This window comes from Chinchilla lanigera, unplaced genomic scaffold, assembly GCF_000276665.1.
Source record: "Chinchilla lanigera isolate Chin_1 unplaced genomic scaffold, ChiLan1.0 scaffold00162, whole genome shotgun sequence".
NCBI lineage: Eukaryota > Metazoa > Chordata > Mammalia > Rodentia > Chinchillidae > Chinchilla > Chinchilla lanigera.
The window spans coordinates 1,310,194-1,324,463 of NW_004955563.1; the positions used below are offsets into that span (position 1 = coordinate 1,310,194).

Below are 14,270 nucleotides of genomic sequence, written 5' to 3' on the forward strand. Positions count from 1 at the left end.
TTTTTTTTTTTTTTTTTTTTTTTTTTTTTTGGTTTTTCTTCGGTACCGGGAATTGGCCTCTGCTCTTAATCCTAAAAATACTATGAAAAGTGAAAACAATGCAGAGCCATCCTCAAACAGTATGTCTTCACCGATTTGATGACTTTTTTGTCTCCCTACATGAAATACCACTTTCTCTTTCTCTCCAAGTTTGTTTGACTTGGACAGTTTTTATTTAAAAGCCCCCATGGAAAAGCAGACGAGGAAACCCCTCTCACACACCCTGGCTTTCTGGCTGGCTGCGTGCAGGTCTGGGGCGATGCGTGGCACTGGCTCCCCGTGGGCTGCCATAAGAGAGCCACGGCTCCGTCCTGCTTGCCTGGAGTTAGCTTTGCCTCAGGTTTCCAAGGCTGAGCAAGCTGGCGTTCATGTGCATAAGAATAAATAAAAACAGCTTCTGCCAAAGTGAGCTTTCAGGGATTCGCCTGCCCTGAAATTTGATAAGGAGCGCAGGCTCTAGACTGGTCCTGATCCCCAGGTGTATGGCCCAGTCTGACCTCACTAAGCCATGGGTCAGGTCCCAGTCGAATGCATGTTTCACCCGCCATGGGTCCGGGCAGCGCAGCTTTTGAGACCACTGTGCTGACGGGTGGGCAGGATCAAGCCAGATGGAGTTGGAGTGTAGGGGGTGGGGTCTGCGGCACGTTGCTGTTACCCTCCGCCCCAGGGTCCCTGGGTGGTGTCTGTTCATGTGGGGCCACAGCGTTGCAGTTACGGGCAGGTGGAGCCTTCAAGAAAGTGGCAGGGAAGTGGCGCTGGGGACAGTTGTAGCACACTCTCAGCAGGTCACCCGAGGCCCTGCATTGTCCTGCTTTGCTCTTTCACTCCCCACGTGCTGAAAGAGAAGAAACCCCAACTTAGCCTTCGGCAGCCGTGGGAATGAGGGTGCTGAAGCTGAGATAGGGCAGCCTTTCTCCAGGTCACAGGTGAGATCGCAGCCCAGAGGTGTCACTCAGGCCCTTTGCCTGGCACGTCTCCCGCACCTCTCCTCTGGTTTTCTTCTTGACCTTCACCCCACCGTTCTCTTCCCCAGGAGATGGACCCAGCTCACTGGCCCACGCCCCTCTGTGCCTTCGGCACATCCAGCCCTTAGCCCATTCCTCAAGTTCCTCAGGGCCAGGTCTGCGCATGCCGCCCCCAACCTGGGCCTGGCGTGCAGGCAGGCAGGCGGGAAGGGAAGCCCACGCCTCCCCATCACGGCTGCTCCTGTCTCGCACTCGTGCTCTCAGGCTGCTTGGGGATGGGTTAGTGCCAGCTGTGGATGGGGTGTGCCCTCCGCTGGTTGGCTTAGTGGCAAGAGAAGGGACTCCCCCTCTGGGTAGAGCGGACCAGGCCCAGAGGGGCTCCTGCAAGGAAGCCTGGCTTGCTTGGCAAATCTGCAGCTGCCTCAAGGCCAGTGGCCGCCTCTGTTTCTGAGGGCAGTTGAGGATCGAGGTCTTTAGCTGAGTCTCCAAGAAATGAATGGCGTGCTGGAGCAGGAAGAGCTGGAGGGAATGTTGGCTGCGGACTCCACACGCTCCTGGAGGGAAGGGCACGGTGTGGAGGCCGAGGGGCCTTTGTCTCCCCAAGGCAGGTTGGGAAGCTATAGTGGGATCTCAGGCCCCTCAGCCCTCCCCGTGGCTCCTCACTCACGTGGGCCCCCAGGCAGCAGCAGGAGCAGAGCGCAGAGAGGGCCTCGAGGCCTGAGCCCGGGGACCCATCCTCCCAGCACATCTGTGCCCTGCGCGGTGGCCCTGGAGGCTGAGGAGGGGCGTAGATGTGACCTCTCCTGATCCTGTGTTCTTTTTAAGAAATGGGTTTGGGCAGCTGTTTGGAAAGTTGGTCACCAAGTAACCTTTAACGCTGAGACTGCAGAGTCCTTTCTTCAACTGGAAAGAGTCAAGCCTTAATCTTTTTCAGTCATTCATTGTTTGGTTTAATCAGTTCATTTATTTTTTCTTTAGGTTTAACTTTTGTTCGTTTCATTCACCAGACCTCCAGTTTGAACCACAGTAGACTGACTTGACTTTTGCTTTTCAGTTTTACAAGTCCTTGGCATTTTTCCCTAACTCCACTTTTGTTGGTTTGTTGAAAAGGTTTGTCCAGAGGGGTTGCGTTTATCCGGTTTGACAAACGGTCGGAAGCAGAAGAGGCAATTACCAGTTTCAATGGTCATAAACCCCCAGGTTCCTCCGAGCCCATCACAGTGAAGTTCGCAGCCAATCCCAACCAGAACAAAAATGTGGCGCTCCTCTCGCAGCTCTACCACTCGCCCGCGCGGCGCTTCGGAGGCCCCGTGCACCACCAGGCGCAGAGGTTCAGGTGAGTCCTCAGGTGGCTGCTGGCGTCCTTTCTGGGCCAGCCACGTTCCTCGGGCCTCGCGTCACCCTGCTGGTACGCAGCCACAACAAGTGGAAGATGCCAGGGTGCTTGGTTGGTCTCAGCAGACAGTCGCATCTCGGCATCAGTCTCGTGGCTGTGCACCACCTCCATCAGAAGTGCATCTGTGCAAGAGCTGTGCACCATTGTCTGTTAAGTACCAGGTCCAGGGCCGCCTCAGGTACCAGAACCCCGAATGCTCGAGGCCCTTACACAATGGCATAGCGTTTGCATACAGCCCCTGCACACCCTCCCGCAGCCTTCACAGCATCTCTGGGTGACTTGTGGCCCTCACACAGCACGAGTGTTGTGTAGATCTTCACTCTAGCATGTAGGAGACAGTGACAAGAAGTCTGTACGTGTTCAGTACAGGTGTGGAGTTTACATACTATTTTCAGTCTGCGATTTGTTGACTGCAGAATGAAGGGCTGACCTTGCGTCTGCGGGGAGATGATTTTCACTGGAACTGCAAAGATAGCACCAGGACCTGGATTCCGGGGAGGGTGCATGTGCATGCCTGTTTGGTTTTCCGCAGCACCGGGGACTGGGGTGTAAAAGACTATTCTGTACTGTGGGAGAGAAGGTGGTGCCAGGGATGTGTAGGGGAGAGCCGATCTTCACCCAGAGCTGGTTTTTTTTTTTTTTCCCTTTACCTTTTGTGGTACTAGGATCGCTGAAAGTTCAAGGCCAGCCTGGACTACACTGCCTCACAAAAGCACAAAACCAAAAAGATAGCAAAACCCAGGATGCCCGAGTCCCTCTCTGAAATGCGTAGTGCTTTCATACAGCCCTTGCACATCCTTCTGTAGACTACATCATCTCTAGCTAGCGTACACTACCCAATACAGGGCCTGTGCTGGAAGGAATTGCTGTACCGTATTGTCTAGGGAATGGTGTCAGGGAAAAACATCTGTGCATGTTATTTTCCTTTAATGTCTTCTTCCATCCCAGGTGGGTTGAACCACACACGTAGACACACGTAGAACTTTCGGAGGGTGGGCCTAATACAACAGCTGGGTGTAAGGGGAGGTGGCTGAGGACTTGGGACTGGAAAGGCAGCGCTCTTCCGGTTCTCTCTGAAAGTCAACTCAACTTAGTGTCCCACAGACCCCGGCTGCTATTGTGGCTCAGTGGTTTCAGTGTCACCTGCAGGCCACCAAGTCGCTTCACCAGTTTATATCCTGGTGTGGGCTACTTCAGCTGATTTTTGTGGCTTTTTGTTTTGTTTTGTTTTGTTGTATTAGGAATCAAACTCCGGACCTTGCATTTGCCAGGCAGGCGCTTGTGCCGCTGAGCTATATCCCTGGCCCTGTTAGGTTTTTTGAGATATAGTCTTGCTGTGTAGTTCAGGCTGGCTTGAACTCACTGTTTTTTGTTTTGTTTTTTGGTCTTTTTGAGACAGGGTTTCACTGTGCAGTTCGGGCTGGCCTCAAACTCACTTTGTAGCTCAGGCTGGCCCCTAATATACAGCAATCCTTCTGCCTCAGCCCCTCAAGTGCTGAGATGACAGATGTGCGCCACCCCGCCAGGCCTTTTCCTCAAGGATTCTTAACTGGCCCTAAGTCTGTTGCTGTTTTGATCGTGAGGTGTCTAGAAGGTGGTGCGGCTTCACTAAGTTTTGTCTCTGCCTTAGTCCTTACTTGCAGCGTCCGCGTGTGTGTTGCCAGAATAACACACGAAGTGTGGCTGTAGACAGGACTCTGTGCTGGTCCCGGTGGCTGCCTGCAGCCGCTGGTGCCCCCAGCCCTATGCTCGTGTCTGGTTCGCACCCTCGGCTCTTGGGGCTGGTTCCTTCCAGGAGGGCTCGAGCCGGCCCAGGGCTGTGGGAGGGGTTCTCCTGTGCCCTGCCGTGGCCCTGACCTTGCAGGGGTCGTGATGAGGGAAAGGCACTACATCTGGGGAAAGAGCGCCCTCAGCCCCTACACACGCGTGTGCACACGCGTGCGTACAGAACCTGAGGCATTTCTATCCTGCGAAGGGGGCCTGAAGAGATGGCCATCTCTTAAAATGTAGGGCAGCCCTGGCGCCACTAACCAAGCTATACACATCCAGGAGAGGAGCGCCAGGCACTGCAGGAGCCCTTCGGCAGCAGGAGTCCCACCCCTCACTGCCGCATCAGATTCCCTTCCCAGGTCGGCGTGGCCCTCACTGTGGCCCAGCTTTTTAGTGCCAGTAGTTGAGCTGTAGGACAGGAAGGGGCCAGTGTCCACGGGTCAGCATGTGCCAGGCCATCCTCCCCGGCCCTTCCCCACCCTGTGTTGCTGTCAGCCTGCGTGACCTTGACCTGAACGCTGTGCTCTCTGTTTGCTAGGTTCTCCCCCATGGGTGTAGATCACATGAGTGGGCTTTCTGGTGTCAATGTCCCAGGAAACGCGTCTTCAGGCTGGTGCATCTTCATCTACAACCTTGGGCAAGACGCAGATGAGGGGATCCTCTGGCAGATGTTTGGCCCATTTGGCGCCGTCACCAATGTGAAAGTGATTCGAGATTTCAACACCAACAAGTGCAAAGGGTTTGGTTTTGTGACCATGACAAACTATGAAGAAGCTGCAATGGCCATAGCAAGTCTGAATGGCTACCGCCTGGGGGACAAAATCTTACAGGTTTCCTTCAAAACCAACAAGTCCCACAAATAACTCGCTCATGCTTTTTTGTACGGAATAGATAATTAAGAGTGAAGAAGTTGAAACTTTTTTGTTAGTGTACAACTCATTTTGCGCCAATTTTCACAAGTGTTTGTCTTAGTCTAAATGAGAAGTGAAAAGGTTTTTATACTCTGGGATGCAACCGACATGTTCAAATGTTTGAAATCCCACAATGTTAGACCAATTCTAAGTTTCTTAAGTTATTTCCTTTAAAATATATATTAAACAGAAACCTAAGTAGACTGCGTTGACTAACCAGTCCCTCTGGATGGTGGTAGAACTGAAGCATGCTTTACTTCTAAGACTGTCTAACATTCGTTCATTTGATGTCTCCACAAACTGGATAAAACAAGTGATCTTTCAGTTTTAGTTTTTAATCTAAAGATGTTAGACAGATGCCGAGTGTGCGTTTTCTCAACTGCTTCAACATCTTAAGCAATGTATGCTTTGGTTGACAGGAAATTGCTTTCCCGAGCGGGTCCCACTGCCACCTCCTGCTCACTCAGTCCCTGGCTCTGCCAAGTGGTCCTGGGGGTGGCAGTGACCCCGTCCGGCATGGGCCACCACCAGGGAGGGGGGCCGCACGCTGGCCTGGGCCGGGCACCCGTGGGAATGGACCAAAGAGTTTCAGGGAAACTCCAGTGTATTCCAGAGTCAGCCCTGAGCTCCAGGCACCCCTGAAGACGTGTCACTGCTCTGCCACCCCGAATTTCTGTCCACACTTTGCATGCACGGTGCCCCATACATCGGATCCTGTTGTTCACGATGATTTCTCCAGTTTCCAAGAGCATTTAACACAGCTTGAATGCATAAGATAGCTCTATTTTTTAATAACATAAACATTTGAGCATTGTATTTCTCGCATCCCTCCTTGTGAGCGCTAGACCTTTTTCTATCTTAGTTGGATTTTGTTTTGGAAATTTGCTTTCGTATGGACACTCAGCAGAAAAGTACTTACTTCTTGCCAGTTATCTATTAACAAGAACCTTTGATTTGTAGTTTTTAAAGATTAACCCTCAAAAGTTCTCTTCATAACTGCCTTGACATTTTGGGTTGTTCTGTTCTGTTAATTTTCTTTTGCTTTTTTGTGTTTTTTGTTTGTTTTTACTTTTGCATTTAAGACCATTAAATTTGATTTTGTTTTGCTCGAGTTTTGTTTTGTTTTTTGTTTTACCTTTTCTTTCTTTTTGGCTAGGGAAGGCACAGACAGCCCAGCATTCAGGGAGGGGTCGTAAGATCTTAGGAAACAAGCACTTGCCTTGAAGAAGAAGCATTTGGAAACCGTGGTGTAGGAATGGGCAGCTGCGGAAAGGTGGCTCTTGCTCGGGGAGCCGGCAGGAAGGGAGCAGAGAGGGCGCCCCTGGCAACCGCTTGGGGCGCAGTCAGGCTTGAGAAGTAACCGGAGGAGGACGGCTCAGTGCTGGCAGCTTTGAGCCGTGACATAAAATGTCAAGCATGGGATGGCAGGGTGTGTTTTTAGTTCTAATGTCATAGGGTAACAGCACTATTTATTTATCTATCTATCTATCTATCTATTTATTTATTTATCAAGCTATTTATTTAGGTGGAAAACTGAGTAACAGGCACAGCCATCTCCAGAGCAGGTCCACATCTCCAGAAACCTTTAGATAGTGTGAGGCTACCTGTCCCTTGCCCCTTCCCCTCACCCCTCCCAGAAGTGCCGTTTACATTGTCCTCATGTATCACAGAGGCTGCTGTGTGCTGGGCCTTATCTCCTTGGAGTGGGCCACAGGCCGCCTGGGACCACTTCCTCCTTCCCCAGAAATTCCAGCCTACCTGGCTGAATTCAACACAGAGGGCCCCCAGCTCTGTTTCCCCAAAGCACTCCTTCCCTTGGGAACAGTGTTTTCCTGAAAAACAGGCCTTTTGGGTTCCTTGAGCCGGCATCTTGTGTGGAAAGGTGGATTCCGGGTCCCGATCCCTCTGCCGTGGTCCCCTAACTCACGAGCTTTCCTGCCGGCCTCAGCCAGTGCCCCATCCTTGTAGAGGTTCCCATCTCGGCGTGGACCGTGAAGGGCTCAGGCTCGCAGCCGGCACCTCGGCTGCTCTCCCGCCCCGCCGCCTCTGAGGACTGATTTGATCCTGGGTGGTCGGTGGGGACGCCCAGAGCTTCTCAGTTGAGTGAAAGCCTCATTTCAGGTGGGCTCCACTGTGAACAGCCTCTTGCCAAGATCCCAAGGCATTCCTTGGGAAACTGAAATAAGCCAGGGTGTGGAAGGTTTAGCTTTTGAAACAGCACTCCTGAAAAGCAGTTTGCCATCAAGGCTGTAGATGCTGGCCCGGGCGGTGAGTTTCTTGTGTCTTCTCTGGCCCCCTTTACAAAGAGCAGAGCCCCCTTTTTAAAAGTTACAACCCAAAGGCTGGGGGTGGCTCATCGCCAGAGCAATTGCCAGCATGCTCAGAGCCCTGGGTTTCATCCCCGGCACTGCAAAGAAAAAATAGTCCTGACCCCAAAGCAACCATTTAAAAAACTGCATAGATCCATGGTGTTCATATCAAGTGAAATGAGTGCTTCTCCTTATACTGGGGGACTTGGATGAGAAACAGTGAAGAGTAGATAACGTTAGTGTATCCGGCGTTTGGTTCAGTGAATTGCCCGTGGTTGAACTCTTCTGACCTCTGTAACCAGCCCTGGTACTTACCTTGCCCTCAGCAGCTCTGAACTGGTGAAGGGGACTGCAGCTGAATTGTCCATTTCTCCCCATGCGGCTTGGGCCCAGCTGCGCTTTTCAGTGTATTGTGCCAAGCAGTGGCCTTCTGTGCTAGCTGTACTACTTGTCCCCATACTGGTACTGATGTCCCCGTCCATGGCCGCCACCTTCCTAGGTGAGAGCTGGCCTCCGTGGGCCGGTGCAGGTGGTGCTGGGTGAGATGGGTTTCCCACCAGTGGCAGGTAGGTCTCTCCTGCTGAGCGCAGCTGCCTTAACGTTTGAGAGTCTGCACTTGTAGTTCAGGAAACCCCGGATGCCCAGGGACTGAACTGAGCTGCTCTAGGGACCTCAGAGCTCGCAGTCCAGGGATTTCCCTGCCGAGTCCCGAAGCAGATGGGCCCCAAGGCAGTTAGTAGCAATGAATTGCCTACCCTGGTTTGCCTCCAGACAGCCACTTGTTAGTCTGTAAGCTGTTGAAAAGACAAGACGCTCCAGTCTAGCCCTGGCCATGAAAATAGTGGACGTCTCTCCACTGTTCCGTTTCCCATCACTTGGCCTGATCTCGTTCCTGCATGTTTGGGCGCCAGCTAGCCTTCCTCCCTTGGATGAGAGGGCAAGAGTAAGCTATTGAGGCCTCCACCTGCTGGAGGACACCGGTCCTTCATCTCTTCCTGTCTTCCCACGACCCGCCTCACCTCCTGGGACTTGAGGCAGCTCCTTAGGAGAGACCCCCAAGCTCCCTCATTTCTGGGGGCCAGGGTTCCTGTCCCTCCAAACTTCCTGACTCGGCTCTGAGGTTGCAGTGCCTTTTGTCGAGTAGCACTGGTAATTGGCAAATTCTCACCAGAGCAGTGGAACCTGGATCTCACCCCACACGAGATCTGCCCCGATCTCTAATGATTGTGTTACATTCCCACAACCTTTCAGTAATGCAGGTTTTCATTGTGTTGTTGGTCATTAAAGAAAAAGAAAGAAAAGCTTGTAAGTCACCGAACACAAGGACCTAAGGTTAGGCTGATGGGGGCTTGGTGAGGACTGTGTGTCCCCCTCCTGAAGAGCAGGCTTGCCCACCCACCAGTTGGGGCCACCCCACCCCCCACCCCTCGACATTCCGCTGACAGTGGCTGGCTTGGGGGTGGGGCGGGCGCTACCAACTGATTCCCATGTTGTACAGTAGATGGCTAGACATTTTGTATATTAGTGTGTTTTAAGTTATTGATTTGTTTTATATGAAATAATTTATTTTCAGGTACCATTTTTCATTTTAACTTTGTTTTTACATTGGTTTGTTTTCAATAAAGTCTGACACTGCTGTCCAAAAGTCAATAATAAAATGAATCCCATTGTGTTCTTTTGAGGATGCTTCTGTAACTAGTTTTTTTAAAAAATTATTTTCAGAGAAAGAAAGGGACAAAAGACCCTAGGTTTTCCATCTCCCCATTGCCTTTTTATTTTTTCCTTTAAATTCTTGTGAATAAATGTTCTGTAGTGTTTTAGGAGGAAAAAGCAAACCTAGATTTTGATAATCCAGAAGATTTCAGATTAATAAAGAAGCTTTGAAAGAAGACCATTTTTCAAAATTTTAGTGAAGTGTGAATATTTTTTGTCAATGGCTTTCTCAAAGAGAATGAAACTTTTGCACCATTTTCAGAGTTTTTATAGAGATGCCAAATTGATATATTTACATGTAATGGAAACATGAAAAAGTTTTATTAAACAATTGTTCATAGCTGTGTAGACATTTTAATTCAGTTTCCAAAGCTCTCAAAAGCGTATTTTTGAAGTGTGGAGTGGTACGGCTTGGGGCGTTACCGATGATCCCAAATGACTCAATTGTCCGACACAGTTCCTTCCGCAGGTGTCAGGTTTGTGTTCAGCCCTGTATGTTGCCGATGACTGGAATTCTGTGATATTTTGGTAATAAATGAAGTGGGATAATTGAGCTGTGCTGGTGTAGGGGTGATCGTGTGTGACTCATGAGCGGCCCCCGGCCTTGATGCTGTAGGGAGGGACGGAGCCTGCAGACAGCCGTGTGCCCTATGACCAGTTCTCCCGTGGCCGCCTGCTCCTGCCCGGGTGTTCCCTCCCCCGGGGTGAGTTCACAGCCAGAGACACAGAGGCCCTGTGTCCCCAGGGTCCCAATCCTTCGGCACACCTTGGGGTCCAGCCGCTCAGCGCACCAGCCGTCCCCAGAGCCTGGCCTCTGCCCCTGCCCGTGTTGGAGCCCATTGTGCCATTTACGAGGCCATACCAAGTGACTTCTGGGACTACATTCCTCAGGGCCAGCGGAGCAAGTCTGACTCTCCGACTCGGGGGCACGATGCCAAGGGTTAGGAGTGCCAGGGTCTCAGGGTCAGTCCTGAGCCCAGGATGCCGCGTGCTGTCCACACCTCCCTGGCCTCCCCAGCCTCCTGGCCAGCTTTCTCCCCTCGGTCCCTCCCACAGCTGTGGTGGCATCTGCTGGGGAATATGCCCCGGTCTCTTCAGGGATCAGGGCCAGCTGTCTTTGGACTTCCTGTGGGCCGTGGAATTTAAAATTCCACCTTCTGCCCTCACCCCAGGGTCTGCCCTCTGCCCGATCGTTTCTTCTCAAGTTGAGTGCTGTTGCTGTAGGCCTGAAGAGCAGGTGCAGGAGAGGAGGAGAAGGGCTCCCAGGGTCCGGAGAAGACTTGCAGCCAGGGAGCCACTGCATGGGGGGCAGGCGAAGGACCCGCCCCAGGATGGCACAGAGGGGCGCAGAGGAGCACAGAGTGGCAGGCAGCTGCTGGGAGCTGTTGGAGGGACACACGGATGTGCTCTCCCTGTGGAGTGGCATCTGCAGCATGAGCCACGTGTCAGCCCTGAGTTGCTGCAGTGGGCCCAGGAAGAGGCTCTGACAGGCCTGAGCTGCTCCCAGCGACGCCAGAGCCCCAAGAGCTGGGAAGCCTCCGAAGCACGGAGCTCGGGCACGAAGGCACAGTGGCTCAGGCAGACCTGCGTGTACCTGAGAACGTGTTCTCCCGCGCCTACAGGAGTAGAATCACTGCATCCCAGAGAACAGCTGGACAGGTTGTCACCAAAGACCAACAGTGTAATAGCGACACCCTTGGTGGGTACACAAGCTGCTAGGACACGGCAACCCTCACAGAGAACTGCCTTGAGCCAGGTGCGGTCAAGATCTCACAGCGAGCCAGGCCCGTGATTCTAGCACTCAGAGGCTGAGGCAGGCCCCAGTTGCAGACTCAAGCCTGATCTGGATAACTTAGCAAAACCTTGTTTCAGTTTTTTTTTTTTTTTAAATTAAAAGTAAGTGCTGGGGCTGGGGATAGAGCTCAGTGGCATAAACACCTGCCTGGCAAATGCAAGGGCCAGATTTCAATCCCTGGTACCAAAAAAAAAGAACAAAGAATGTAAGGGCTGGGGATATAGCTCAGTGCAGATTGCTTTTGGTTCAGTCCCTAGTACTAGGAGAAAAAAAGACCTTCCTGTATGAGAAGTGATTATTTGTGTTGGGACAGGGTCTTCTCTATCCGGTCTGTCCTGGCCTTGAACTCAGTGTAGCCCAGCTAGCTTCCAACTCACAGCAGCCCTACTGTGTCAGCCTCCTGAGTGCTGGGATGACAGCTATGTGCCCTGCTCAGAATGAGTGATTTATTAAAAATAAGCTTTAGTCAATTCCCCTGGCCCCAGCTACTTGGTAGGCTAAAACAGGAGGATTGCAAGTTCAAGGTCAGCCTGAGCAACTTAGCAAGATCCCATCTTGAAATAAAAAATGTTTAAAAAGCTGTGGGTGTAGCTCAGTGGCAAAGCACCCCTGGTTCGATCCCCACTGCCACGGGAGGAAAATAGCCTTGAACAAAAATTTCAGGGGCAGATGTACTGGGGGTGAGGTGGGTCTGTGCTTTCATTTTCCTAAAGGTTCGCAGGTGCAGGAAAGTGATGGGACCCCAAATACCAGGGTGGTACCAGGGGCCAAAGGGACCCAGTACCCAGGCTGGGCCATGAGCTGTAATCATCAGCACTCTGGGAGGATTGCAAGTTTGAGCACAGCCTAGATAATTTAGTGACTTAGATGTTGTCTCAAAAATTAAATACTGGCACAAAAACAGACATGAGGATCAGTGGAACAATTAAGGATGCAGAAAAAACTCCAAGCATAATCAACTGTCTGACCTTTGTTGAAAACATACACTGGAGGAAAGATGGATGCTGTAAGAAACGGTGGTGGGGAACCAGGCTGGCCATGTGTGAAAGATTGAGTCTAAACCCATAGATTTCACCATGTACTAACCTAACATCAAAATGGGTCAAAGAACTAAATGTTAAAACACTTAACCTGCTGAAAGATAAAATAGGTGAAACTCTTGAAGGCATAGGTATAGGCAAGGACTTTCTGAACAGATCCCCAGTTGCCCAGGAAATAGTAGTGAGAATCAACGGATGGGATCATATCAAATTGAAAAGCTTCTCCACAGCAAAAGAAAAAAACCAGCAGTGAAGAGACAACCCACAGAATGGAAAAAAAACTTTTTGCCATCGACTCTTCAGAGGACTCATACCCAGAATACCTAACTCAAAAAAATTAGGCCCCTTCTCCAAGTAAAAGATCCAGTCAAAAAATGGGCAAGTGAATAGACACTTCTCAGAAGTACAAATGCCCAATAAATACCTGAAGAAATGCTCAACATCACCGGCCATTAGAGGAATGCAAATTAAAATAGCACTGAGATCCCAGTTTACTCCAGAAAGAATGGCTATCATCAGGAAATCCGATAACATGCAGGTGAGGCTGTGGGGAGAAAGAAACCCTTCAACACTGTGGAGTGTAAACTGGTACAACCACTGTGGAAATCAGTATGAAGATTCCTCAAAGAACTAAAACTAGACATTCCACTTGACCCAGCTATTCCCGTTTTAAGTATCTTTCTGAAAGAGTTAAAGACCTCAGGCCAGCTCAGGAGGCTGAGGCAGGAGGATCGCTGCAAGTTTGAGGCCAGCTTGGGCTACAAAGTGAGTTCAAGGCCAGTCTGAACTGCATAATGAGACCTGGTCTTTAAAAAACAAAAAAAATCATATTACAGTGATCCTTGCAAAGCCATGTTTATAGCAGCACATAGGCCCTGGGTTTATCCATAATAGCTAAATTTTGCAAGTGGCCAATATGTCCATCAACAGATGAATGGATAAAGAAAACTGTTCTTGCACAACGGAGTACTACTGTGCCATAAGAAGAGTAAAGGTGAGTCATTCGGAGGAAAATGATCCACCTTGAGACCATAATGTTCAATGAAGTAAAACAGACGCAGAAACTTAAGTATCACATGGTTTCTCTTCTATAGGAAACCCGCAGTATAAATACAAGGTAGGTAATAGAAAGTAAGGAGATCTTTCATAAATGGAAAGGGGATCAGGAGGTGGAGGGAAAGGGATGAAGAAGGAATGAAGGTGTGTTGTGTGTGTGCCAGCTCCTCACAAGGGGTGTAATTATATACTGCAGACATGTACTAATAAAAACTTATTTTTTTAAAATAAAAACTTTTAAAAGGTGCTGTAGGTTAGCATGAAGGCCCTGGGTTTATCCAATATATGTGTGTTCACTGTCCCCACATTTTCAACCACTGCTGTGCTGGAAAATGTCTAGTACCCAGCTGTCTCAATAAACAAGTGAGAAAGCCCTGGGTCTCTGGTGCTTGTCGCGTGCACAGTGGGGATATTCTCGCTGTGGCTGATTTCACCAACCAGGCATCATCAAAGACTGAATGGCTAAGAGAACACCGTAAGCAGGCATGCGATGCAGAGCGGCGGGGCGTGATCTGAGGCATCACCAGCGCTCTCACCATTGTGAACATCAGAGCATGCCTTTTTTTTTTTGAGACAGGGTCTCACTGTGTAGCCTATGCTGACCTAGAACTCACGGCGATCCTCCTGCCTCCACCTCCTGAGTGCTGGGATTACAGATGTGCCACCAGACCCAGCTTATAGAGTGTGTGTATTTAGACCTGATGGTTGTGGCCCAGTCAAGAGCCATGGTAAATGTGACATGAATGAGGCTGCGGCAGGAGTGATATGCAGACTGTCTACAGTGTATTTTTGCACAAGTGGAAGAAGTACACCCTAAAATAATGATAAAGGTGTAATACACGGTCAGCGGCTGTGGTACGTACCTGTCATCCCAGTTACTCAGGTGCCTGAGGCAAAATTGTAAGTTCAAGACCTGGGCAGTTTATCGAGCCCCTCCCCCAATTTATCAAGACCCCCAATTTATTGTGTCAAAATATATAAGCTAGGGGCTGGATTTAGCTCAGCGGCAAAGCGCCTGCCTGGCAAGCGCAAGGTCGTGAGTTCGGTTCCCGGTACCGGAGAAAAACTGAAAAACCAAAAAATATATATATATATATATAAGCTAGCCCGGTGCGGTGGAACATGCCTGTAACCCAGCACTCCGGAGGCTGAGGCAGAACGATTGCCGTGAGTTCTAGGCCAGCCTGGGCTACATAGCAAGACCTTGTCTCAAAAAACCAAAACCAATGAAATAGAAATTGAAGTAAAATGACCATGTCTCCAAAAACAAAAATCT

At 50.3% G+C, this 14,270-nt stretch overlaps 1 protein-coding gene across 1 annotated transcript in view; it reads left to right on the top strand.

Moving 5' to 3' along the window:
• Nucleotides 1-5,090, top strand: part of Elavl1 (ELAV like RNA binding protein 1) — a gene marked incomplete at its 5' end in the record, with an annotated part of 31,860 nt that extends 26,770 nt beyond the window's left edge. Inside the window, 2 exon segments of the mRNA XM_005413137.2 lie at nucleotides 2,115-2,340; nucleotides 4,709-5,090. Of these exon segments, the coding sequence (XP_005413194.1) occupies nucleotides 2,115-2,340; nucleotides 4,709-5,033 (551 nt within the window). The 3' untranslated portion in view covers nucleotides 5,034-5,090.
• Nucleotides 5,091-14,270: the final 9,180 nt, after the last annotated feature.